This window comes from Rhipicephalus microplus, unplaced genomic scaffold (genome assembly GCF_043290135.1).
Source record: "Rhipicephalus microplus isolate Deutch F79 unplaced genomic scaffold, USDA_Rmic scaffold_15, whole genome shotgun sequence".
Lineage (NCBI taxonomy): Eukaryota > Metazoa > Arthropoda > Arachnida > Ixodida > Ixodidae > Rhipicephalus > Rhipicephalus microplus.
Genome location: NW_027464588.1, coordinates 15006213 through 15033635, shown reverse-complemented (window position 1 = coordinate 15033635; position 27423 = coordinate 15006213). Strand labels below are relative to the sequence as shown.

The following is a 27423-nucleotide window of genomic DNA, read 5'->3' as shown; positions in this document are numbered from 1 at the left end:
CTAAGGGTGCCCGCCATGGTCAGTGGAGTTAACGAGCGATTGCGGTGGCGGTGCTCCCGAGCCAGCACTCGCGGGGAAGGGGGTGTCCTCAATTCCGGAGGCGGAGCAGCTGTCATCATCCTCAAACTCGATCTGACGTCGAAGCGTTTTAGGGTACCGGCCAGACACGTCCTTAATTGGGCCGGCTCGTTTGGTGAAACGCGCAACTTGTTGGGCTATCAGGGTAGGGATGGTTTCTGTCATTTTAGCAATGGCGGCATTTACAGCCGCTGAGATTTGGGTTTCGAGGACAGTTATACGGCTGTCCATACGGACCTCAGGGGTGTTCACACGAGCCTCGAGTGCGGCAACCACGTCTGCCGCCCCCGCCCCGGTCTCACTCTCCATTACCTCTACTGCGGGGGGAGGAGGAGGGGAGACTAGTTGGGTCTGTTTGGCCTCGGCTTCCGCTAGTCTTTTCTGTAACGCTTCGATTTGTGCCTGAAGTTTGGCAATAATATTTTGGTCGGCGTTACGCGATGAAGAGGGGATGATAGGGAGGGATGAGGAGGCAGCTCTACCCGTACCACCCACCTGCTTTCCGTTTTTCACGGCGTTGGCCCATGGCCTGGCTTCGCCGCATGGTTGCGCCGTCGGCTGCTTTTCGGTTCCTCCAGTAGGGGAAGCGGGCTTGTCAGTCTTGGCGACTTCCCGGCGTGGTGGCTCACTGGGAGTCTGATCTTTGCGTCGTTTCTTGGACGCCCTTTGGGACTTTCTGCCCTGTTGTGCGGCCACCTTGGAATTACGGTACTTGGCCGTACATGCTCGAGAGTTTGTGGCGTGTGCTCCACCGCACACAGAACATACGGGTACACATTCATGAGGGGCGCTTACCCCCTCCTCCACAAGCGGAACCTGCTGTCCACACAGGCCACACGTATCCGGTCGTGGGTTGGGACAAGTGTCCATCCGATGGCCGACGACACCGCACTTGCCGCAGGCCGGGATCGTCCGGTAGTAGGGTTTGACCGGGATCAGCATTGCGTCGTAGTGAACAAAGCGTGGCTTCTCCTTGCCGGCGAAGGTTACACGCGCCTTGTTCGATGTGCCAAATTTACGCACCTCGATGATGGTGCCTGACCTCCAGCGTACGCTCTCTCGGAGCGTCTCCGTCGTATCTGTGTTGCGGACTACAATAACTCCGTGGCAGACATTGCTACCATCTTGTCGCAGGTACCCGTTGAGCAGAACCTGCCTGTGCTCGATGTTTACCACGAAGTCCCCGATCATTTTGTCCGCCGTGTCAGGGTCCGGGGTGTAAATCACGATCAAATTTTGCTCTCTCGATGGAATAACTGTCAGCGTCTCAGCTCGCTTGGGCCCGAGGTATGCCTTAAACGCAGTCCCGTACCAGTTCTCTGAGAAAGCATCATGCAATGAGATGCACTCTCGTGGCTTTACGACTATTACATAGTCGTCCGGACTCGGTTTCGGAAACGGGCGAGGCTTCCATTTGGTGAGAAACTTGCCCTTGCGTCCCACAGCGCGCGAAGCGGGAGGCTGCGTCTTGTCAGCTGGCGTGCCGGATGCCGAAACAGCGGCGGACGCCGCCTTCTTGGCGTTGGCTTGCGAGCGGCGTTCCACCGCGTCGTTGAGAGCTTGGCTCCGAAACCTCGGTGAAGAAGCAGAGTTTGGCGTTTCGGAAATCGTAATCGTTTCCCACGTCATGGCATGCGGGTCGTATCCACGCTGCATGAGAGTAGCGTCCATGTTGCCTCGGAAAGCCGGTCCCACGCCGCCGGGCGTTGGCGTCGCCGTTTGGCCTAACGGCGTCGCCAACGTGGTCGGGTGATGATCGGCCGTAAAGTTGTCAAAAACGGGCCCACCTGGATGAAACTGGTATCCACGTGTTGCCTGTGAGTAGCCGAAACGATTGATGCTGGTCTTGACGGGGTACTGTGAAGTTGCCCGTGGTTCCAGCCGAAAATCAGCGGAGCCGAAGCGCAGCACGTCCTACATCATCGCGCGCTTGCAGCGCCCCCCAGCAAGATCCCGCCGTACGTGAACAAGAAGCTGCAGCGGCACGTCAGCGTCGGCAAGATCCTTCCGTACGGGAACGAGAAGCTGAGGCAGCGTGTCAACACCGCGGATAAGATCTTGAAAACGTTCGACAATGGGAAGTGGGGAGGAAGCGCGCATTTAGCCAGGCGAATTAACGGAAGAAAATTTCACGATATTACTTCCAGGATCTTCGCCCAATCCCATCATCATTCACTTCGTGTACCTGCCGTCAATGTTTTTCTCATTTCGGCCATGCTTTCTGCTTGACGTCCGGACTGCATATTTTGAGTTCCTCGCTTGACACTGCGATTTATTGCATAAGCATTTATTTTACACTGGAGCATTTATTCCGCATTCATTCAATGTATGTCGCATTCAATGCACTATAAACTCTCAGCTACCTCTGCAAGGACACGTTTCACTTTCGCGTTATACCAATTCCTAAAAAAAATAAAAGGTATCACCCAAGTTTTTAAGGGCGAAGCTCCTTAACGCAGCACCCGTTCGTCCTTCGTAGTAGTCGTAGTGTGTAACCAGTCTTACGTTTGGACCGTCAAGGTCGTGTCAGTGAGAGATTTCTCCTGTGCGTTGTCGAACAATAAAAAATTCGCAGCGTGCGTGTTAACTAAAAGCAGAATTCTCCTGTCTCTCATTCTCTAGCAGCAGCCATTGGCATGTGCATCGAGCACTATCTGACATGAAAGGGTTGCTACGTTATACTCGCTGGGTGTATCCTCCATAGTTTTAGAAAGGTTTAGCGAGAGTTGAGCCGCAGTGCCATGAATACAGTGAACTAGTATATAGAATGAACTCGAGGTGGTTAAAGGTGGGAAGTAGATACGAAGCGCAAGCCGTAAAAAAAATAAAAGCCGAATTCTCCTGTCTGTCATTCCCCATTAGCAGCCATTGGCATGTACATTGAGCACAATCTGACTAGAAATTGTTGCTAATTTATACTCACTGGTGTAACCTCCTAGGTTTTAGAAAGGTTTAGCGAGCGTTGGGCTGCTGTGCCATAAATACAATGAACAAGTATATACCATGAACTCGAGGTGGTTAAAGGTGGGAAGTAGACTCGAAGCGCAAGCCATAAGAAAGTGTGCGTGTGCCACCTCTCGTTTAGTCCTTGGAATGTCCGCTGGAGGGCGGTGCTTCTATATAGGGAATATATGATGAAAAGATGCGAGATGGTGGTACTTGGAGTGTTGCATAGATGGACGAACGGACACACAGGCAGATTCATGGATGGACGCATAAACGGACGCAGGGGCGGATGCATGCGCGAACGCAGGGACGTACGCACGAACAGACGCACGCCCAGACGGGCGGATGGACGCATGGACGGTCAAACAGACGGACGCATGGACGGGCGTAAGCAAGAACGAATGAACGGACGAATGCTTCGCCCCCCTCTCCATCATTCACTCCGTGGATATGCTGCATTTTTTTTCACTGTGCTTCCTACAAGCGGGATTTGATTGAGTAAGTGGGGGCGCACCGCTTCTATGCGGTTCGTTATCCAGTATTTAGCTGAGAGAGTGCGCAGACCTATCAGCCATTCTGAAAGGTTCTGCACACACAAACATGCGCACGTGCGCACACCAGTTTTATGTAGTCCAAGTTGTTATTTTGCATCCACACCGCTTTGCACCGTGATAACTCAGGAATTTTTATTTTCGTGTTGTATGATGCGCACATGCTCTAGGCAGTGAGTGTTTATGTCTGCAGCAATAAAAAATGTGTCGCTATCTACGCGAAGAAAATGATGATGAGGGAGGCTTACCGACTAAACCACTTACATTCGCCCACATATCATAGAAAGACTCGACTCGTTGTAGCAGAAATGTTTCTATATACACTTTCACACGCGGTGATTATTATTTACATAAGAATAGAAATACACATACAAACACGCAAGATGTAATCATTTACGTAACGATGAAGTAATAAAGAAGGATGACGTTACTGATTCAAAAGCTGTGGAATAGCGTGTTCTTTTGAAGATCTAAGTTTTGTAGTTGGTAAATTACGTGGTGACAGAATCTTGGATGAAAGGTGGTAGTTCAAAGCTGGAAAAGGCCATTTCGATAGAGGTACCCCTTATGATGCTAGGACGCCTGTGGTCGTATGAGCTGCACCAGAGACCGTAACCGGACATCATGTGTGAAACTATCCTGCAGCCGTTAACCGCCGAGATGTCCACATTGAAGTCTCCGTTGAACATGAGTAAACTGTGTTTGAAATACTGCTTATCTTCGGCTACTAGAGCTCTCGCCGTTCCCACCGCATGCGGAGCCTTAATGGTGCCTATTCGGGAGTGCTGCCTACGCTGGCATCTATCTTCGCTCTGGAGAGCTCTTACCGCGGAACATTGGCAGCGGGCGCGCATTGCAACTGCGTTGCGAGATCTCCGCGCCACTGTCTTCGCTTACAAGTTGTACATAATGAGTGGCTGCGTGGAAATGAAAACTCACTGGGCTACTGGCGATTCGGAAGAAAGCACGCCAAAAACGCTCAAGTCGAGAACTAGTGAACACGGCGCGCCGATAGAGTAACTTGCGCCGAGCAAGTAATGTTTCGCCCCAGAAAAAAATCCTAATTATAATATACATTACGACTACAAATCCTACGTTTAATCCAAAGGTACCCCCCGAGTTTTTGAACACGCTACGAAATGATATAGCGGGTATGTGGTGCTTCGTGGCAACTTGTGTAATAATAATACCTGTTGGCTCTTCTATCAGCAAAATACGATGTGATCCACAAAACACGATGGTATACACGACATGGAGAGCTCTAGCAATGCGGACCACCCGAAGTTTTTGAACGTGCACCTTAACGGGAGTGCGCTGGCCTGTGGCGTGTCGTCGCCATCGAAAAGCGGCCACTGCGGCTGGAATTATATAGATCCCTGAACTCTCTGTGAGACGCCTGGTGCCGTACCCTGAAGACCTCTTCAGGAGACAATTCTACATTGAACCAGATAGTCAACTGCCAAATAGTAATGATGCTCGAATCAATATTCCACTTCAACTTATTATTCTCTCGTGAAGTCTTGAACTCGAGCTTCAGGTGGCACGTTCGCCACGATTATATTAGTGCTCGGCTGCCGACCTGAAGTTCACGTGTTCGATCGCGGCCACATTTCGAAGGTGGCAAAATGGTTTAGGCCCGTGTACTGTGTGACGTCAGCGCAAATTTAAAAACACCAGATTTGCAGGATTTCCGGAGCCCTCTACTACAGAGTCCCTCATAAACATATGTTGGTTTTGGGGCGTAAAGCCGCCTTGCTTTTCATAGCTCTAAGTACCACGTTTTCATAGCTTTGCAGGCTAACATTGAATATATAGTAATAGTATAGGACATCGCACAAGCAAAGAATTATCTGTTGTTTCACTATAAGTTTTCTTGCTTGGCTGATATAAAGCATGTGCCTTAATTTTTGTTACCTATGCTCAACAGTGTTGGAAAGTAAAAAACATTGTATATCTAGCAGGTATATATTGTGCTATGTTTACAAAAACTTTGATGCGAATAGAAAACGGGTGAGAAAAACTCTCTTCCCCGTTTTTTTTAAGTTTTCTTTCATTTTGCCTAAGTACTTCGATCAGAAAAGCTTCAACTTGTCTAACACAGTACTCTGCTGAATCACTCGAGGGAACACAGCGCATAGAAAATGCGAACGAACAAGGATGACACACACAGCGCTGTGGGTGTCACCTTTATGTGTCCTGATTTTATGTTGCACTGCGTCCCTCACAATGTTTTACGAACACATCCATGCTTCAATACACTGACTCTCATAGTGCTTGTAATAATGTATTTTTAGGAGTTCAGGTGTTGCTTGCGTCGGAAACGTAGGCTATAAGATGCATCGGTGCAATGCTTACAAACATCAAGCATGCGCGCAACTCAATGAATATACTTACAGAGGCCGCTATGAAGATCAGCAGGTATTGTTTTGTTAATTTGTGAAAAGAAAAATATCTTAGTCTTCAGTCTAGCGTGAACGTCTTGGAGCAAGATTATCTCACCCATTAGATAACTACTTTTTCTGCGACGCACACAATTTCTTATTTGTCTTTCTTTGAAACGACCGTTGCACGCTCTCTGTTTACGTACGCGTAAACCATAACAAACGGGCAGGGTTTGCGCAAGCATAAACGGGACAAACAAACAAACAAACGGGCACTCTCTCTACGCTAAAATAGAAGTTTCGGAAAGGTCCTTCATGAACCAGCAGCGTCTCCTTGCCACACCAAAGGCCCGTAGACCTTAGTGTTTAATGTGGACGTCGCTGCCCTGAAGCACGCAAGCAATATCAGAATTGTACGTTTGGTTAATCCCCTGAGCATATGGCGTTTAAGCCCCAAGATATGTTGTAAGTGGTGAATGTCAGCGTAGCTCCATCACGCCACTAGAAAAAGACTTGGTCCACCTTTATTTATTATGCAAGACGACAGACACACGGCTGGATTGGAGCTGAGCCTAATTAAAGCAGAAAGTTGACCTGTTCGTTCAAGGTTCATTATAACAGGGAGTGTGCGTGGAAACATGGACAGACAAAGGGCATTAAGCAAACGCTAACAGCGTTTCTTGTTTCATAACTTGCTGCTCTTGTACCCGTGTTCATGCGCTCAACTTATGCTATCAGAGATGAAGTGTGCTTTCACTGTTGGTGGAGAGAAGCCACTGGATAAAAGGATAAAGCTGGACTACATAGGGAATTACCTAAAAAACTATCACCCACAATATTTATTGCATGATATTGTAGGACACGCTGTTGTTCAAGCTCTGATTACACACTAGCACAGCCAAGACGAAAATATTGCCTGCACGCCAGCTTTGAAGATTGCGCACCTTCGGAAAATTGCTGTGGTCTGGCTTGAAGTTCTATGGCCATTTAGTGAGCCCGTGCGAGAGCCAAGTACTCATAACTGTTTTCTGCACTTTATGAACTGCAGTCTAGATTAGCCAATAAGTTAGTTTTTTTGTTTTCAAGAATTTGGTTACGTCGTAACGTTATTGCTCAATAAATGTTTAGCGCTCCTCCGCGGATGTTCTTGGTGATATGATATCATTCGTTCTCTCAGCAGTGAAACGTCGTCTTGTAGTCCATATAAACACATGAAGAACGCTTTCGAAAAAACCAGCCCAAATTCTACAGCAAAATACTTAAATGAGACTATTCTCAGCAACTCCCTACCAGAAAGAAAAAAAGAGAAAATTTATCAAGAACAAACTTTTTAGTATGCTCATTGTCAATAGCGTTACTCTGTGTGTATTGAAATAAATTGGTTATTTTGTTTGTAGCTTTGCTGCGCGTTATTATTCTGGCTTTAATGATGTCGGTGGCTCCCATTCCTAAATTTAGAAAGAAAAAAGATTATACGGGAATACCTACGAAGCATTATCAATGACCATTACCCACATAATAATTGATATTTGTGTGGGACGATGACATCTGCTAGAGTAATTAAAAAACACCTGTCAAAAACGTTCAACGTTTAAAAAAACGCAGATGGTCCAAGTTTCCGCAGCCTTTCACCACGGCGTCTTTCATAGTCTCAAGGTGGTTTTGGCACGTTAAACCCCAACAAGTAATATTTTTATGATTATTTACACATGAAACAACAGCACGGATTTTGTGGAAGCCTATCACGAAATACAGTAAACCAAAATCCTGTTTACCCTTGCTCTTTGCCCTAACACTGGCAACACTATTTCACACTGCACAATGTTCACCTTATCAGCGCATCACATGACCTGGTGCGTTTTAGTGATGAAAAGAAAAATGATGCACCCAGATTATGCTTTTTTACCTGTACCATAGGTATCATTTTGTATTCTAGCGGTGTTCATTGATTTTTCGCTCAGGTCATTGCTTTTAGCACGCCGGAAGTATTTCAAACCTTAAATCAACGTTTCTAGGGCTATGTAATAATACCTACTGGATGTGCCGAAAGTACAAGTTCTGAATGCAATGGTGCACAGTCCTTCTTGAAATGCAGGTTTGTTCATATTTTTATGACATTCATCTAAGGCTGGCACAACCGTTGGAACGATGGCCATTTTTTTATTTCCTTTATCGAATTCCCAGCGTTGGTGCGGCTGCGCGGCCTCTTACACTTGACTCAGCCTGGCAGTCTCCCAATTCCGGTGTCGCTTCGGTTACTTCCGGAGAAGATGCACCCTGCGATCGTTCTGCGGGAGATCGCCAAGAACGGCGAAAGCAACATCGTGCTTGACGTGGCGACACACAAGCTGGGTGATTTGTTCAGACATGTATGAGAGCATTTATATTTTGATATGAGTATAGTGTATGCGTGTGCTTACGTTTTCTTTACTGTCGTTTTCTGGGCCATCGGGCCTTTGAATTTAATATTTCAGCCTTACCGCGATCTGGTGAACTACTTTTCAGTCACTATATTCCAACTACCGTACACACGAGAAAAGTAAACAAATCTTTGAACCACGACCTTCTTCAGTATATCACCCTTAATTAAGCGAAAGGTAAATTGATGCGTACTCAATTACGTTGGGTTGTTTGGTTTGTGTTCGGTGTTCAAAATAGACAATAGATAATAATTATTGTCACTTAATCCTATCGGCATTATAGCAGTTTTTGAGAGATTCATGCATGTTCGACTTGAGGTATTCGCGCGTGCAATTTTCAACAATTGCTTTGTCAGGAATTCCAGATGTGATGATACATATTCTTGTGTTATTTCAAAAAACCCTTAATTTCTGAAACACACATCACATCTAACATATAGTGAAAATATTTTTACAGGCACAAAGAGTTGGAATAGTGAATGAGTATCACAACTTCATCGTCACCACACTGGTAAGTGTCATTGACGAGTTTTTGCAATGACAATGTCATCCTCTCTGTCAGGCTTTTTCGGATGTTCTGTTTACAAAAACTAATACTTCAGGGGCAATAAAATTCTCGGCTACAAAAATTAACTCTACGGACTTGCTCATCCATCACCCAGCACTGGCCTTAAAGAACGAACCATTCCCGCGTGATGTCTAAAGAAAGTGTTCTTTACAGTATGCGTCTACAAACAATACTGAAGAAATGCCGCACATCGAAATAGTGGATTCTACACAAGGGTCATTTTAGTGTGTACTCGCATTCATACTTAAAGGCTGCAGAGTGTTCCTCTGCGGGTTGACAATCTGGTGATGCGGGTTGACAAAAACCTACCTCCCCGTGGCTCCGTCTCACTTTTTATCGCTTGAGATGTAATTTTCGGTCCCTTTAGCTTGTCTGTCTGCATGTGTGAATCGCCAAACGCCCTTTTCGAATATTAGTGTGCTGTGTTCATGTCAAGATATAGGTTTATTCAATCACAGCTTCTCGCTTGGTTTTGCAAGATATGCGGAATTTCTTGTACATTACTGCATTTGACATTTAAAGTCAGAATGAGCATTCGTATTACAGAACACGACACAGCGTGGCAGCAATCAACGCCTGCCTGTTATATTTCAGCTTTTGTGGAAAACATTTATTAGAGATACATTGTCGCCCATAGTCAGCGATGAAGAAATATTATGTTCTGCACTTGGTGCGTATCGAGCCTCAAATCATAATAAGCTCTAACAGTGAACTTAAGTCTGAAGATACAACTTATAGAAGTGTAAATTGCAAAAAAATGTAGCGATTTTTTATGAACCAAGGTTCCGTGGTTTTTCTACTTAAACCAAGTATCTGGATGGTGCAGGACCTCCACCGTGTCGACCTCACAGCCTTACAGAACTCTGGGACGAATTTGACTGGCTTCATGCTCCTGAAGAGGGATGTCTGGGAACAGGACATTGGAGCTGTACGTGAGAAGTTCACAAAAACTGGCTTATACCCACTCTTCTTGACTCATCGGGTCTCCTGGAAGCAAATAAGGGTGAGTTCTCAAAGCAATATAATCTTATCACCACTGTATGCAGACTTGGCCGCCATAGTTAAAAGACTCAAACTGCTTAGCAAGCAGGCAAGATTATAGTGGAAATAACAATTCTTTGTATCGTTTTACGTGTCTCAAATACTCTCTATATTGCCACCTGGTGTTCTGTGCCAGCGAACAGTGAGCCAGTTCTGTGCCAGTGAACGAAGAAGACGAAGACGAGCAGCCCGTGCCAGCGGAAACGTCATTCTCTGTGTCTCAGATTTTGACAATCGCGTCTCCTTGTACAATTCTTCGAGCTACTAGCGCGTGACAATTGGTGGAGGTGCTGGGTACCCTATGCACTGAACCCCTCCCAGTACAAGAAGCTCCACCTTCATACCGATGGTTACGCCTATTAACCGTGCTAGCCGGGGACTGGACCCCGAGTTCGGATTTCTCTCAGAGAGGATGACGGCCCCAACTATCCCAGGCAGCGCCGTCCCAAGTGGCACCAACTTAACCGCTATGGAATGCACAACGCCAATGCACTATGCGCTGTTCAAACGACGAACGCCGAATCCTTTTCATGGTGCTGTCCATGAGGATGTTGAGGATTGGCCAGTCCTCTATGACTTCGTTGCTGCTCATAACACGTGGAATGAAACAGAGAAGCTCCTACATGTCTACTTCAGTATGAATGACGGGGCGCGTGTTTGGTACGACAACCGTGCAAGTCTGTTGACGCCATGGGTGGACCTCAAACTTCGGCTTCTCGAAACGTATGCAAGTCCCGATGGCCAAAGCGAGCTGACTGTGAGCTCCAGGGCCGTATGCAAATGCCAAATGAAGGCGTAGCAATGTATGTTGAGGACAAGACGCGTCTTTTTCGACGAGCTGACCCTCACATGCCCGAAGAGAAGGAGGTGTGATACCTGATGCGTGGAGTGAAGGAAAAGTTGTTTGGTGGTCTTGCTCGTCCTAATTGAAAGCACGCTTCGGCAACAGACACAAACGTACGAGCGACAAGTGAACTTTGCCTCTGCTATGGAATACATAGGTGGTCTTGGGGTCACGTCGACTTCTTCCCAGAGCTCATACGCTCTGTAATCCGCGAAGAACTGCAGACGTTTTCAGTACCCTCAGCCTCCACTATCAGTTCTTTGTCCGGCATCGTCCGAGATGAAGTTCAGCACGCACTACAAGAACCGTACTGTCAGACAGATCCGCGATCCCTAAATGACTTCCCCCGCATGTCTGCCGGAAGCATGGTAGGAGCCGCACTACGAGAACCGACCTGTCAGACAGAGCCGCGACCCCTAAATGACTTCTCTCGCATGTCGTATGCGCAAACTCTGCTCCAGCCAGCACCACCTTTGGCTCCACCTCCCATCGCGGCCCCTGCCATGCTTCCGGCCAACCAAACTCTGAGCCAACGTGCACCGCATTTCACTCCGCCTCATACCACGGCCCCAGCCATGCTTCAGGCAGTCCAAGTGGGCCCGTACCTCAGCGACCGCCGACCGATTCTGCGAAAATCAGACGTATGGCTGGCCCCTGATCGACGTCCTCTTTGCTGTCACTGTGGAGAACCTGGGCCCATCTACCGACAGTGCACTTATCGAGAGCTGAGACTTTCTGGTTTTTCGATGGGTTGTATAACTCAACGTGAAGATATCATCCAAGAGCTTCGCTGTGAATGATGTCCATCGATGAGTGATAACATATTACGGCGCGCCAGGCCGTAACACAATTTGATGCATAAAAAACTGGCACCTTCAGCTGCGGTCCCTCGTGGCAATGCCTTCATCTTAGCGTAACGCGTCAAGTAATCGGTTGCGACAATAATCCATTTGTTGCCGGAAGAAGACAAAGGAAACAGGCCTGGGAGGTACGTTCCCACTTGATCAAACGGTGTAGGGTGTGGATCAATTGGTTGTAGATGGCCTGCAGGCTTTAAGGGTGGTGTTTTGCGACGCTGGCATTCACGGCATCCCTTCACGTAGCGTTTGACTCAGGCAGACATTTTAGGTGATGTGAATTTTCTTCAAGTGCCACTGAACTATTTATAGGTGAACAGTGAATGCCGTTTATTTCACATTGCCGGGCACAGGACGCATTTTCCCTCATGCGCTACTTTGCTTACTGTTTGTTTATGTTGCGTACTTTGACCCACTACTCTGCACACTTTTCTTGAGCACCGGGTCGATACTCTCTTGGGGGGAAGTGTAATGCCACCTGGTGTTCTGCGCTAGCGAACAGTGAGCCAGTTCTGTGCCAGTGAACAAAGAAGACGAAGACAAGCAACCCGTGCCAGCGCAGACGTCCTTCTTTCTGTCTCAGATTTTGACAGTCACGTCTCCTTGTACGTTTCTTGGAGCTCCTAGCGCGTGGCAATATCTTGTGACTGTATTCAAGAAAAAACAGCGCATCAGTTGCGCAGCTTGAATTATGTAGTTACTTTTGTAAGGGATCAATTTCTTTGTTGAACATTCATAACAGTCACTGAAAAGACTACGTCATACTCAAACCACAATTCGTCACAAGTAGGTATATTGTACAATTTATATACTTAGCAGTCATAGCATCATCATTGAAATTACTCATTTATATTTAGAGCACCAAACAGAATCTGTTATAGCGAGGACACTGTGTCTCCATCAGTAAAAAATAACATGGTGTTTGCTACTCCCGCAAAAATAGATATCACTTTGCACATCAAGGTATATATTGGCCCCGAAGAAACTGCAATGTTTCAGCAGATTCGGCTAAGCGATGCACTGAATTTTAGTCAAAATTGTGTCATGAAGGAGAAGTGAAATTGGCTTGTTCTAAATAATGTATAGCTTGCTTAGGAAAATAAATATTTGCATTCAATACGCAAGTTTAACACAACACAATAGTGAAAAGCATTATAGCATTACTGAAAAGTAATGCTGTGAAAAATGCAGAGTTCTCAAAAGCTGTGCACTGAACACTCATATCTACAGCTGCTACCACGTTTACCATGACACAAATAGCTCCATAGTTTTATGATACTTTTCTCACATCCATTGTCCTAGCTTGACTACCTCAAGAAACAGAGAGGATACTTGTTTTTTTTTGAATACTTGCTAAACGCTAATCAAAATTTTGGGGAGCATAAAGCTTCGCCTTTAGAAGTTGAACGCCATAGCGACAGCTTGTTCCTAGTGCGTATCTCAGACATTTAGTGCATGAGACCTTTTCGAATTTTCTATGCACTCACTATACGTGGCGTTAAGAGAATAGATGCAGTGCCATGTGGGCCTTTTGTAAGGAAGTATCGGCTTTCAACCATGGAGCTATTATGCTAATCACATATTCTGACGCCCTCCGGCAATAGACGCTTGTACCACGCATTATTGCTGATATATTTCATCTTGCATTTCGAAGAATGTGTACAGGACGCATGTGTTAGGGAAGCATGAAAGCTACTTTCATGGAATTCGCAAGCAGACGAAGTTTTTGTCGCTGTTTTACAAGCAGAGGCTTGGTGATGTAGTACAACGTCCGCTTGCCACGCAAACGACCCAGGTTCAATCTCCACTCGGGCCCAAACAACCCTGGTGCGTTCCTTACTCTTCTACGGGATTTTATAGCATTTACGTACTTTATTTGCATTATTCTCAATTTTTGAGTAACGCATAGGATGATGATTTTTCGCCCAAAACTAACAACGCCAACACCAGAATTTCTGCGAAACGATATCTCTAACGCTATGGCGTTAAAATATTATCTAGTGTGCCGTAGTGCAGAAGCGGTTCAGAAAAAAGTTCACAAGACAGGAAAGGCGCCCACTTGCAAGTGAGCCTGTATCTTGTCTTGTGCACTTTCTTCCAAACTGACCTATACACTCCTACGTAAGATCCTCCGCCAACGGACCCAACAATACAATATTTTGCAAAATTATAATAGGTATGTGGTGTAAAATGCAAAACTGTCGTCGTTGCTTGAAACTCTGGGTGACAAAGTACCAAAACGGGGACGAGAACGCTGGGTAGAGAAACACGCAGGACGCAAGACTCAGTGCATTTCCAACGTATTGATGTACAGCAATCGGCACTGATTTTTAGAATGAATCACAATCACTTTCAGGCAATCTGCTTTCAGCCAAACAGCTTCACGTCATCTTCTTTCAGCAAGTGTACTCGGGATCATGACGTACCTGTGTCAATAGGATTTTTTACCCGCTTTCAGTGAAGACGAACCGAGTAATTAAAAATGAAAGGCACAGAGGTAAACCAGCTTAGAGCAACTGGTATGCTACCCCACATATTGGGAAGAGGATGGGGAACCATTGCAACATGCAAAGTATTGAGCATAAGAAACATGTGGTATATGCCCTGCGTGTAGGTCTCAGTCACAATGATTGATTGATATGTGGGGTTTAACGTTCCAAAACCACCATATGATTATGAGAGATGCCGTAGTGGAGGGCTCCGGAAATTTCGACCACCTGGGGTTGTTTAGCGTGCACCCAAATCTGAGCACACGGGCCTACAACATTTCCGCCTCCATCGGAAATGCAGCCGCCGCAAGCGGGATTCGATCCCGCGACCTGCGGGTCAGCAGTCGAGTACCTTAGCCACTAGACCACCATGGCGGGGCTCAATCACAATTGAATAATTCTTTATAGTTGCCTCCTGACGCAGAAGTTTGTCGTTATCCTGAATATTTACCTGGATTTTTATGTTGTTGTCGATGTGCTGCGATTTCTTTTCATCCTTCCATCGAATAAAATGGCAATAGACGACTGCAATACATTTTAATAATAAATTTGTTATCAAATTATCTCTATACAAAAATTTACAATAAAAAATTTCCTACAAATTTCGAAACATGGTTGGCCAAGTCAGGCGCGTAAGAAACTTCAAAATGAGCACTTTGAATCAGCGTTACTCACAGCGTTGCAAATGAACTATCGCAAAAAGCCCTGGTGTTTGCGTTCAGACAGATGCGGCTCTCACTCAAGATGCTCTGGTCGTTTCGGTGCGAGCCATCCAGAGCCTAGCCAAGGCGCGTGCATTGGAGGCACCACCACAATTCAGCTGCCGTGCAAACTCTGCGGAAAGGAACCTGACTCAGTCGAACATGCTTAAAGAAGCCGTGAGGAAGGTAAGTTCAATATCTTAAATTTCTTCAATACAATTAGTTGCGACACTTGTTATATGGATAAAAAACTTTTTATTGGGGTCCTGAAGGATTCCAAGCATAATTTTTATACGATGGTTACCGTGGTTGCAACACGCACAAAAAGAGGTTTGTTTTAAGTATGAAGTCTAATAGTGATTTTGAACGTAACAATGCGCCGTGAAGTTGCGTCATCAAACCTTCTCAATAACTTCCCTGAAGTTTTCAATCTTGCCAAGGTAGCATTGAAATGTGCCATGTCATTGTTGCAACATAGAGCTAACACAAGCGGAATGTGCAGGCGAAATGGCTCTTCATAGAAACCCGCGTACAATACAGCAGTGAGATTGCTCCTATTTGTTAAGTATCGTGTGTATTCAGTGCAGAATAAAACATTGTCTCGGACTTTGACTCCAAGCCATATATAGTAGCACCACCAGATCATTGGCCATATGAAATGTATTGTCACAAAAACTAAATTTTTACATAGTGATCTTACTAGTAGTAAGACTAACCTGGCTTCTTTGAAAATGCGCGGTGTACGCCCGTTAATCCACCAGCTATAGTTGTAGATAAGATCATTTTTGGCGCCGATGATATATTTCAAGGTTTGTTGAAAAATATCTGTTCCATATTTAGGTGCTAATGGAAGGAAACAATTCGCCCATGCTCCATCAAATGGTTTGACGCTGTTGGACGAATAAGCTCTTGAGACCACGGCCATAATTGTGTGTATATAACGCCAGAACCACAAATTCTCGTAAATCAAATATGTCAAATAGACCTAATAGCTCAATCTCTGAAGGAGGTGTCCTTAATGTGTAATTTTCTTGTCCACGATGAGGACGACGACGAAGTGTCTATTTCATAGAACGCTTGTACCCTTGTCTCAAGTTTTCTATTTGTTTTACCGCAAATTCTGGGAGCTGCTGCTCCCTCGTTTCGAGAATGGATGAAGAAGCCTCTCAGGATTTTCGAGGTGGACAACCGCTACGTCTGGCAGCGGCTAGGAAACGTGGGACCACCTCAAGTGGCACAGACAGCGAGGCAACAGAGCTCTATTCCGACGGTTTGGAGTCATCGGATGACGACTACACAGTCGTCATGAGCCGCAATGCAAAAAGAAGACTGCTACGAACATCGTCGACGACGAGTATATCCACCGTGCAGGCTACCGCGCAGCGTTGGCCACACACTATACTCTTCATGGCTGTGGACCCTCCAGCCAACCTACGGCGGCTTAACAGGCAAGTCCTCTCTGCATACCTCGAAGGACTCGCTCCGAATGAAATTAAAGACGTCAGGATCAACTCACGGAAGAATATTCTGGCAGTTGATGTTCTACACCGTAGTGCGCTGCAAAGCCTACAGAACATCTCGGAAATCGACAGTCACAGTTAAATCAGTGATCTCCACTGACTGTAAGGGCAGTGGTGGCGTCATTTATGACGTGGACATTTCCATTCCCGCTGACGCTTTCCCAATCTTGATAAAGCCAACTACAGACGACATCCTCATCAAGCACATCACAAGGCTTGGTCAATCACGACGCCTGAAGATTGTTTTTGAGGGAGACAGTCTTCCCCCACACGTCAAATTTGGCCACGTTCGCCATCAGGTCCGTCCATACATACCGAAGCCCGTACAATGCTTCAGATGCTTCAAGATGAGACATGTCAAAGGAGTATGTACCAGCAATGTCGTGTGCCCGCGGTGTGCCGAACCTCATTCAGAAGACACCTGCCACGCAACTGCGTTCAAATGCTCCAATTGCCACGGCGCTCATAAAGCGTCGTCTAAAGATTGCCCACGAGTGAGAAATGAACGCGCGGTGCTGAAACGCACGGTGCGCGACAATTCAACGCATAGGGAAACCGCTGCTACTGTCAGGCGACGTCGGCGTCGCCACAGAAGATCATCACGCAACGTGGCATCTGCCGATAGAGACCCGTCATCTCAAGCAAGAAGAACTGGCCTCCCATCGTCAAGCTCTGCGAAGACAGATACACCGAAAACAGAATCAGGGTCAAGACTCCCACCTCGTGAAGAGTGGCCATCACTTCCACGAACACAGCCTGTTTCAGAGGTGCATCAATCCCCGCCAACCTCGATGCCATCACGAACCACTGATGAAAGACAACTGAGGATCGCCAGGTCATCAACATGTTGCAGACCCTTATGAGCGCAATGCGCATGCTCCTAAGCAACATGAACACCACATCAGCGCAGAGCGCGCTCCAAGTGCTCGACACTTTGAGTCCGGTGCTTGCAGCTCTAAGGTAAAACGATGGCCCGCAACATGTTATCCTTTCGCGAGGAGGTCAAGAACGCATCTGTCCTTCAGTGGAATGCCAGAGGACTTAGGGCGCGTATGTCCGAGTTCCGGCAATATGTATTCACGAACCAGTTCTCCATTATTGTAATTTGTGAACCGAACCTGTCAGCCCAGATGAGACTGTCTGGATATGAGTGCTTTATGTCTTCTACCCATGGAGAGCGCAGCAAGGTCATTGTGTTCATACGGCGCGACTTAACTTATGTTCATCACCCTGTACCCCCTGACGAAGAAAACCAGTACGTTTGCCTAACAGTAAAAAACAAGAAGACCACATTCACCATCATCGGAGCCTACTTACATCCATCAAGTCGTCTTGACCGAGAGCGCTTGCACGGAATTTTGAATTCAACTCTCCAGCCATGGGTGATAACTGGTGACTTCAATGCCCACCACTACTTATGGGGAAGCTCCAGGGTCAACACTAGAGGTAGACAGTAAGTGTATTTCGCTTCTTAATGTGAACTTATTCTCGTGAATGACGGCAGCTCTACTTATCTGCGCGGATCGGCCTATAGCAGTTGTCTGGACCTTACTTTCGTCTCACGCTCGTACACACGCAGAGTGCACGGGTTTTCGGATTTTGAAACAAGGAGTAGTGACCACATCCCAACATAACTGAAGATTGACGGCTTTCCAAGTCTCAAGTCCTCCAGAGCCGTCCAGTGCACCGATTGGCAAAAATACAAGTTAATCATGGAAGACTATGTTGGCGCCTCACCTTTAAATCTAGAGGATGCAATAAAGAGTGCCCTACAGTCAACGACGCGTTCGCTTCCGGTGAGCTCATCTCGCACTGATATGGACATTGATCTCGAGAAACTCCGAGCGATTCGTCGTCGTGCAGAACGACGTTATAAACGCACGAGGTCACTTGATGATCTGAGAGTGGCCAGACGCACACAAAAGAAAATACAGCGTCACATGGACAAGTCGGACAAGCAACGATGGGTATCTTTTTGCGAGTCTTTGGATCCCAGAAAGCCTCTGTCACTAATCTGGAGAACTGTCCGGGGTCTCCGTACAACCATTACTCAGCGCTACCTATTAAAATCTCTGGAACTTCACTTACGCTGCCAAGCGATTGATGTCGCAGATTCCTTCTGTCGAAGGAATGCCTGCGGCTCAAATTCAACTGGGACAAAGACGCCCGACTTTGCTGTATCCTCACGTGATCCCCGAGTGGAGATTTCGTTTTCAATGGACGAACTAAAGGCTGCACTTGCTTTGTGTAGACGTTCTTCAGCGCCAGGACCTGACGGCATCACTTACCGCGCTCTGTGTCACCTAGGAGATCAAGCTCGGCAGACACTCTTGCAGCTGTACAACGACTCCTGGCAAACTGGCATGGTTCCACAGGAATGGAAGTCAAGTCGCCTGATTCCACTTCTCAAAGCCGGAAGTCACCCTTGGACATTTCCTCGTACCGCCCGATTGCCATTGCGAGCTGTGTGGAAAAAGTTATGGAAAGGATGATTTTAAAGCGTCTGGAATGGTACTTAGAGTTCTACGAAATATATCCAGATGCCATGTCCGGGTTCAGACGAGGCCGCTCGTCAATTGACAATGTAGTTGACTTGGTGACATATGTAGAACACCAGAACGCTTGCAAACGGTTATCTGCTGCTCTGTTTCTTGACGTTAAAGGGGCCTACGACAATGTCACCCACGAAGCCATTCTCAGCGCACTAGAAGGAGTGGGACTCGGTGGCAGGATATATACGTGGGTTCAGAGCTACCTACAGAATATATCATTTTACGTGCAGACAGAGAATGGTCCAACACCCGAGTATTACTGCAGCCGAGGAGTCCCGCAAGGCGGAGTGCTAAGCCCGACGCTGTTCAACCTAACACTCATTGAACTAGTTGGCAAGCAACCAAGCAGTGTACGACTTTCCATTTATGCTGATGACATCTGTGTGTTGACATCAGGTGTGACTCGACTTCAACTTCGCGCTCGACTTCAGAAGGCAGCATCAGTGACATCGTACTACTTACGCAAACAGGGGCTTGAAATCGCAAGTGAGAAGTGTGCAGTCGTGGCCTTCACCAGAAAACCAATGTCCGCTTACGGCATATCAATTAACGGGTAGTTGGTGTCATGCAGCCGGAGTGACAGGTTCTTGGGAGTCGTAATCGACCGAAACCTGTCTTGGACACCCCACGTAAACTACGTGAAAAAGCGGCTGACTGCCATTTGTCACTTATTCAGGTTTCTTGCTGGGAAAAGTTGGGGAATGTCTGTCGAGTCTATGTTACAGCTGTACAAGGTATTATTTACTGGATTCCTGTGGTATAGCCTACCTGTTATATCTAACACGTGCGAAACGAACCTGCGCACAATCCAAAATATTCAAGCCCAAGCGCTTAGGATATGCCTTGGTTTACCCCGCTGCGCATCAACAGCTGAAACAATTGCCATTGCACAGGACTACTCGATCATGACGCATATCACCATTGAAACAATGCGTACGTTCCTCAGGCAACATGCTAGGAATCCTTCCCACCACTTGGCAACCCTCGCTACTGAGAGGCCCCACACGAAATTTAGTGCAATTGTCTGTGCTCATCGTGCGTCGTTTACGTCAGGTTTTACGCCTGCTGAGAAACTGGTGTATCCTCCGTGGTGCCTGACACTTCCACAAGTACTTATTTCAATTCCAGGAACACAGAAAAAATCAAATTTGCCTTCATCAGCCCTAAAACAATTGAGCTTGAGCCATATGCACGAAATGTACAACAACCACGTGCACATATACACCGATGGTTCAACCACAGCGTCTGGTTCTGGTGGTGCGGTGGTGATTCCAGCTAGAGGAATCACTCTGCCAATCAAACTGTCACATGTCATAACGTCCACAGCGGCAGAACTTGCGGCTTTGCGTGGCGCCATAGAGTACATCAAATCCCAAAGACCGAGTAAATGGGCTGTGTTTTCCGACTCAAAACCAGCCCTACAGAGCATGCAGTCAGTCCTTCGACGAGGTTGCCATGAACAATTATCTTACGAAGTTGTCAATCTCGTTCACCACGTCACAGAAACAGGCCACGAGGTCAAGTTTCAGTGGCTTCCTGGCCATTGTGGGATCAGTGGCAATGATTCCGCAGACAACGCAGCTCGCACATCGCACCAAGAAGAACACACCCTTCCGATTCCTTTGTCAAGGACTGACGCTGCAAAGCAACTTCGTCGCCTGGCACGTAGTCTGAGTCTGCAGGAGTGGAACACCCCAAGCATAAGACATACGAGACTATACCAAATAAATCCTCGGCTCGAACTTGGACCTCCATCCGGACTTCGTCGACGTGAAGCTTCACTTCTTTGTCGCCTTTGGTTTGGGGTTACCTTCACAAAAGCATATAGAACCCTCATCGGATTGACCGACAATGCGGAATGCGACGTCTGCTGCACCAAAGAAGACATCGACCATCTGATATGCCATTGCCCTCGATTTGCCTCTGAAAGACAGAAGCTTTCGGACGCAATGCGACAATTGGACGATCGGCCACTCTCTGTGCAGATGCTACTGGAACACCGTCATCGCCTTTCGTCGGCTCAAAACGCAGTCAAAGCTGTGTTGTGCTTTTTGAGGACTACAGGTCTATATGACCACCTTTAACTTTTCTGTAGTGCCACCGCTGCATACGCGCCAGCCGATTGACTGACAATCCTCCTTTTTTTTCTCTCTCGCTTTCTCTCTCGCTTCTCTTTCCTCTCTCTCTCATCTTTATGCCCCCTTCCTATTCCCACAGCGTAGGGTAGCAAACCAGGTATGTGCCTGGTTAACCTCCCTGCCTTCCCTCTTGTTGTTTACCCTCCTACCCCTCCCTTCTTGTCCACAGTGGTAAATTTGCCGGCTGTGGACATGTTCAAAGTACCGTCACATTAGAGCGCTATTGACGTATAAGAGAGAAATAAGAAATGGAAGGAGATGTTTTATTTGAGGGTTCGAAGAAACCAAAGGTTACTAAAGTTTTGTGATTTTGGTAACAAGGTCTATTTCTTCACAAATGAGGGGCGATTAGTCAAACTAATAGGAAATGTCTGGCACCGAGCATTGTTTGAAAGGTAGAAAAAGATCTTTAATTTCGTGGTTTCGAAAAAACAGAAGATAACTAAGATTTAGTGATTCTGATAGCAAAGTCTACATCTTCACAAATGAGGTGTTTACTTTAAGTATGAGTAGTGAAACTGATAGAATATATTTGAACCGAGTACGCCACCCACTACACCACGCCAGGACATGATAGAATATATTTGGTAGCGAACCTTGTTAGGAAGTAATACAGGATATCGCACAGACTGTACGCGAGATGTACAAGACCAACATCCCGAGCGTAAATACAAAGTGAGTAGTGCTCGTTCATGTACATTGACCTTGATAATTCCTCGCGAGACTTCATATGCCGATTTGATAGCAAGGTGCACTTCTGAGTGCTGGCATGGCATTCTGTGTTGTTGCTGCAACTGAAACCATTGAGTCACCTAACACCGCGAGGAAGACTAGGAATGGCACCTTGTCATTCATGGTGTTCTACACTATGAGTAGTACCAACTTACACACCTTTGCACATTAAACCTCGCTAAGTCGTCCTCTCGTCAGCCACACCTTTTACGGTACCTTCAACCATTGAATGTAACAAGATTACTTACGACAAGCCTCGTTCTCCGTTACATTCTCCAAGTACTGCTTGCTACGAAAAGCAAACATTTTTCTCGTTTCCGCCTTGTAAGATTCAGTCGTCAAAAAATAACGAAAGCAGGCATTCTTTGATCTCATTTCTTTTCACGAGTCAAGGCAAGCCACGGCACCTTCTGTATGAAGTGCTAGTAGATGAATCAGCGTAATGATATGAGGAACTTACGCTGCGATTCACCCACGCGCCCTTATATCACTTATATAACAGACACATTAAACAATGGCTGTAACACCAGGAATAGCACATGCAACATGCAACTAAACACACATGATAAAAGTACTATAACAGGGCATAGCAAGCTCTTCAGAGAGCCCATTTATTGGCGCGTGACAGTTTTATTATGAATGACAGTAACATATGGGATACTAGATAGTTTGCGTGCATCAGAAACGACAGAAGTATAGTAGTCCTAAGGCGGGGAAGCAAGCATTGCAACAATACAGGCAACAGGAAGTACAAGGAATAGATGGGGGCAGCACAAATAAAAATAGCATTCAGTCCTCACCCACAACAGGTGATGAATGTCGGTTTGGCGGGTTCGTTCGGGGCAATCTGAAAATTCCGCAGGTGTTGACGTTACTTCCACTGCTTGAGCTACCAGGTTTGGAGTGACTCTGCAAGTTTTTGGTGCATGACAACTTCTCGGCTGAACACACATTTTCAGGAGACAGAGATGTCGATCGTGCGGCTTGCTAAATGGTATCACTCCCTCATATTTGGGATAGTTGCCGGCTCCTACGACGTGTCGATGCCTTGCCGGTCACTTCTTGGGTGTGCACAGGATGTGTGCGCGACTTTTTAAATGCGAAGCATTTCTTGGCAAATTTTGGCGACTTTGAGCGTATCTATCTATCTATCTATCTATCTATCTATCCATCTATCTATCTATCTATCTATCTATCTATCTATCTATCTATCTATCTATCTATCTATCTATCTATCTAGCCGCCTACAACATTTAGCTCTCCAGGCCGTTTCGATAATAGTATCAATACCAAACATGGCATGACAAAACATGACAGTAGGACGAATATATTTGACTAGTGATAACATGAAAATCATGACAAGTATGTCATGAATGTCATGAGTTACATCTCAAGGTTCTGCAGCTCTTCCAGTGTTTCGTTTACATGGCAGGTTGCAAAACTGGTATGGTATGACATGATTGCAAGGCGAACACAAGCGACAGACGCTTGCGTGAAAATCATGATATGCGTGTCATGTAACAACATGAATTCATGCCACGCTAATGATGCGCTCACGGCCGTTTCGCGGGCGTCACATATACCAAATTCGATATTTCAGTACGTCAATAAATAATATGAAGGTATGTGACGGGTGCAAACATGATAATCATGAGACGCGTGTCATCTACAACATGGCTACATGCCACGCTCATGGTGCGCTGGCGGCCGTTTCGCTAGCTTCACTTAGATACTAAATTTGATATTACGGGACGTGAATGGATGACGAAGGTATGATACTGATCCAAACATGATAAACAGGAGATGCGTGTCATGTAACAACATGACTGCATGCTACGCTCATGATGCGCTCGTGGCCGTATCGTTAGCTTGACATGTACCAAATTCGGTATTACGTGACGCGAACGGACAACATAGGTAAATGACACATCAAAACTTGATAATCATGACATGCGTGTCATGTGACAACATGACCACATGCCACATTGATAATGCGCTCGCGGCCATTTCACTAGCTTCACATATGCCAAATTTGGTATTATGTGACGCCAATGGATGACGAAGGTATGTGACTAGTGCAAAAATTATAATCATGAGATGCGTGTCGTGTGAGAACATGACTAGATGCCACAGGCAAGGCGCCAATACCTTTCGACATTAAGTGGTGCACGTGCTCGCTGGCGTTCATTTCGTCGCGTCATGCCGGCTTTGCAACACCAGGCGCCGGGCCTGCCATATACTCGAAGGCGCGCGTCGCGCTGCGTTTCCTTGGTGCATGCGCGTTTCAGGGCATCCGGCGCCCCTCCGTCACGAAAAGAGAGAGACGCAGTGTTGGGTGGGTAACGCATCCGTGCGAAACGCAGCGCCGGCTGCCGTCGGGCCACGCCGATAGACGCTGGTCGCGCCTGGCGTCAGACTATAGAGTGCTCGAGTTTTGCGGCCGTAGCGTCGCTGTGCCGAGCGTGCGCGCGCGTCAACGCTACATTGAAGTATATTGAGCCCTTCATGATGCACTCGCTGCCGTTTTGCTAGCTTCACATACAGCAAATTTGGGATTACGTGACGCCAATGGATGACGAAATATATTACTGGTGCAAACACGATAATTCTGACATGCATGTCATGTAAGATCATGACAACAGGCCACGCTCATATTGTGCTCGCGGTCGTTAAGCTAGCTCTCATATACTAAGTGGGGTATCAAGTGACGTGAATTGATGACGAAGGCAATCGACACATCCAAACATGATAATCATGACATGGAAGTCATGTAAGGCATCATTCACCTCAACCTCGTGATGTTTTGCTGATTTTGAAGTGACATGTCAACATATCTCATTCCTACTTCGCATATCATCAGTTCCCTCTGTACGTGGGATTTGCCTTCTTTTTTTGAATCTGACAGCGGAGCTTTTCTCTGTCAGAGAAATAAAAGTGCCGTCACAGCGTTTCACTATGCAGGCCACTAGATAATAATTAAGTTTATTTACAAACGCAGCTAGCAGCTGCATTATGGAAGTGGAAGTAAAATATACTAGAACGACAAATAACGGGAGCAGCGATCAACGTTTGTAAATTTATCTTCCGCTTCGAGTGATAACGAACAGGAAAAGTATATGAGGCTGTAGGCGCGCTAGGCAAGCTTTTTACAATACGAACACTAAGAATACACATAGTCCACTATACTTAGTCTAACAATTGGGCACCAGAGAAGTCACTGCCTGTAGGGCTGTTCTCGATAATACCTGATTACGGTTTGGCTTTGATAAGGCACCTCACACGACTCTCCACTGTGAAAGCGTTTAAAACGCTGGATAAACAGAGCCACAGACGATGTAATTATATTCAGCAGAAGCTGACTAATGAGGAGCTCTTAGCTGTACACCAGTCGCGAACAAGCACAACCAATTACCGGCGCTTTGTATTTATGCGGAAATCGGGGAGGTGTTTATCTCGAACAAAGGCTTGCTGTTATTTCGTCATCAACGCATGGTGCTTTTCACGTTTGTTCAAAGTACATCTATAATAGGGGCTCATACTTACTTTTCACAAGATAGCGATTTTTTATTGGCATTTAAGAGAATATTGAGGATGTTTTCAGGGACACGAATATTTTATGCAGATGTGAAGGCAATTAGGCGAAATGATCAGTTTACGTTATTCGACATAAAAAATCAAGAAGACATCGATAAGGCGTCTTCGCTTTCGCGACGACGACGACGTTCAAGCACGCAAGTCATCTTGTCGAAGACACGTGTTTTTCAACACCCTACAGATGAGCAGAAGTTTTGTGTGCACTCTTGCCTTAAGCATTGTTTATGAAAAGAGGTTGTGAAAATTTATCTATCTGGGAAGAATAAACAAAGAGAGACACTCAATGAGAAACACTCGTCTTTGTTTTGCCCTTGCAATATCACATTATTTACTGAAGGAAGCAGCCCAATCTCACATTTTAAGCGTTGAATTTATTTAAAAAGCGGCCTTGGGTAAGCGCGTTTTGCAACTAGCCGACCGGCTTGGGAAGTGACAAGCGTGAAAATGTTATCTGTGAAAATGTTCGCTGGAGGACACTGCGAGCGTAATACGTTTTGGCAAACGATAGCAAGCTTCTGTCAGCCAAGCAAAGCACAACTTGAATTATTGTTATGCACTCAAAATTCCTAAGCTCAGATAAATGTCAATGGTGTCCAGAGTGGGCGAGGTTGTGAGTTCCTTTCCTCTACTCTTATCTGTTACCCGGTGGCCCTTGTTCACAGAGAGGAACTGGTTGAAAAATGTTTGAAATTTCAGTTCACTAAATCTTGTTTCTTGCAGACACGTTTCTCGGGCTTGAGTGGACCATTGTGGCTGGATGCATCGGGCCAACGGAGAAACGTGTCCCTCTACGTGGCAAAACTCAAGCGTACGGGACTGACTTCGATAAGTGATGTCAAATTACAATAGCAGACGCGAGCGCTAGCCCGGACAGCAAAGAGAGAGCGCCAATCCAAGCCGGGTATCTCACAAGTCAGCGATTGGGACGCACGCATCTCGAATGAAGTAGTTTGTGAGCGAAAATCTCTCAAAGAAGCCCGTGAGGGCCTGAGGGAGCGCGAAGCATTCTACGGACTCTCATTGGTGATTGCAGAAAAGGCGGGTACACAGAATACGTCACGTGAACTTCCGATCAAATCCACTGGTTTTGGCGGAGCAAAAATGTTTGCTCCAAAGAGCAATCTGTGATCTGTGGTTGCTTTCAATATGCCATTTGAACACACAGCACACACTTTCGGTTCTTCTTTGGAATGTGGTTGCTCCGCTTAGAGCAGAAAACCGTGATCTAGCTCTGCTGTTTGAATTCACCATTGAGTACTTAGTTTTTAACATTCATGCGGGTTACGAGCGACATTTAGTTCACATGTTCGCATACAATATTACTTCGAAAATATGTTTTTTTTTCACCATAGTATTGGACAACACGTTCGCTTCATTTCCTATAGGGAGGGACGTCGCGGATAGTTAAAATTACATGCAGTCGTGCCTCCTTTTAGATGGGTAAATTATGTTTTGTAGGGTAACAGTTTTATACGCGTCTCTCGAGGACTTAAATTGTGAGACATTTCACAGGTTCCACATGAGCTTACATCAATAAACAAATGTTCACTTGTCATTTACCAGGCATAGTCATGCCACTCAGACACTACTGTGGTTAATCGTAGGACAGGGTGTGAGATACATGTAACATGTGACAACAAAGACTGCACAACCTACGTCACAACTCTTATTATTATTCAGAAGAGAACTTTATTTAGCCGTTGTCAGCAGACTTTTCTGCCGCCTTGGTTAGATTTATGCCACTTGTTTACCATTCCACATTATGAACCTTGTTAAGTATAACTTCAGCATGAATGGTGAATGAACGAATAATGCGTTGCCTTGAAGTAGGTATGACATTGCATTGTCATGCAGTACATATAAGACTGTGAATTTAACGTGGGAGTTGAATTTAGTAGATAACGGATGTTGTTTGCTCAGTTCAATAATATATTGTTTTGTTGTGCAACTGTAGCACAGCATACTTGTGTTCCTTCGTTAACATCTGATGCTTTTACAGCTCGCCGATTTT

The 27423-nt window shown here is 46.1% G+C and overlaps 2 protein-coding genes across 2 annotated transcripts; one reads left to right on the top strand and one right to left on the bottom strand.

The window, feature by feature from the left end:
- Positions 1-2013, bottom strand: LOC142784781 (uncharacterized). Its single transcript, XM_075883281.1, has one exon. The coding sequence runs from the start codon at positions 1747-1749 to the stop codon at positions 1-3; it is 1749 nt and encodes a 582-aa protein (XP_075739396.1). The 5' UTR covers positions 1750-2013.
- Positions 2014-9781: 7768 nt separating this feature from the next.
- LOC142784635 (glutamate receptor 1-like) lies at positions 9782-27201 on the top strand. Its single transcript, XM_075883063.1, has 3 exons — positions 9782-9947; positions 14898-15062; positions 26133-27201. Exons 1-3 carry the CDS (start codon positions 9831-9833, stop codon positions 26259-26261), a joined length of 411 nt encoding a protein of 136 aa, XP_075739178.1. The 5' UTR covers positions 9782-9830; the 3' UTR covers positions 26262-27201.
- Positions 27202-27423: the final 222 nt, after the last annotated feature.

Bases quoted from the DNA above. Each gene is read 5' to 3' on its own strand.
- LOC142784781 (XM_075883281.1), bottom strand. From the start codon at position 1,749: ATGGACGCTACTCTCATGCAGCGTGGATACGACCCGCATGCCATGACG.
- LOC142784635 (XM_075883063.1), top strand. From the start codon at position 9,831: ATGCTCCTGAAGAGGGATGTCTGGGAACAGGACATTGGAGCTGTACGT. The intron at 9,948-14,897 runs GTGAGTTCTCAA...GTTTGCGTTCAG, and splicing joins TCTCCTGGAAGCAAATAAGG to ACAGATGCGGCTCTCACTCA. The intron at 15,063-26,132 runs GTAAGTTCAATA...TGTTTCTTGCAG, and splicing joins TTAAAGAAGCCGTGAGGAAG to ACACGTTTCTCGGGCTTGAG.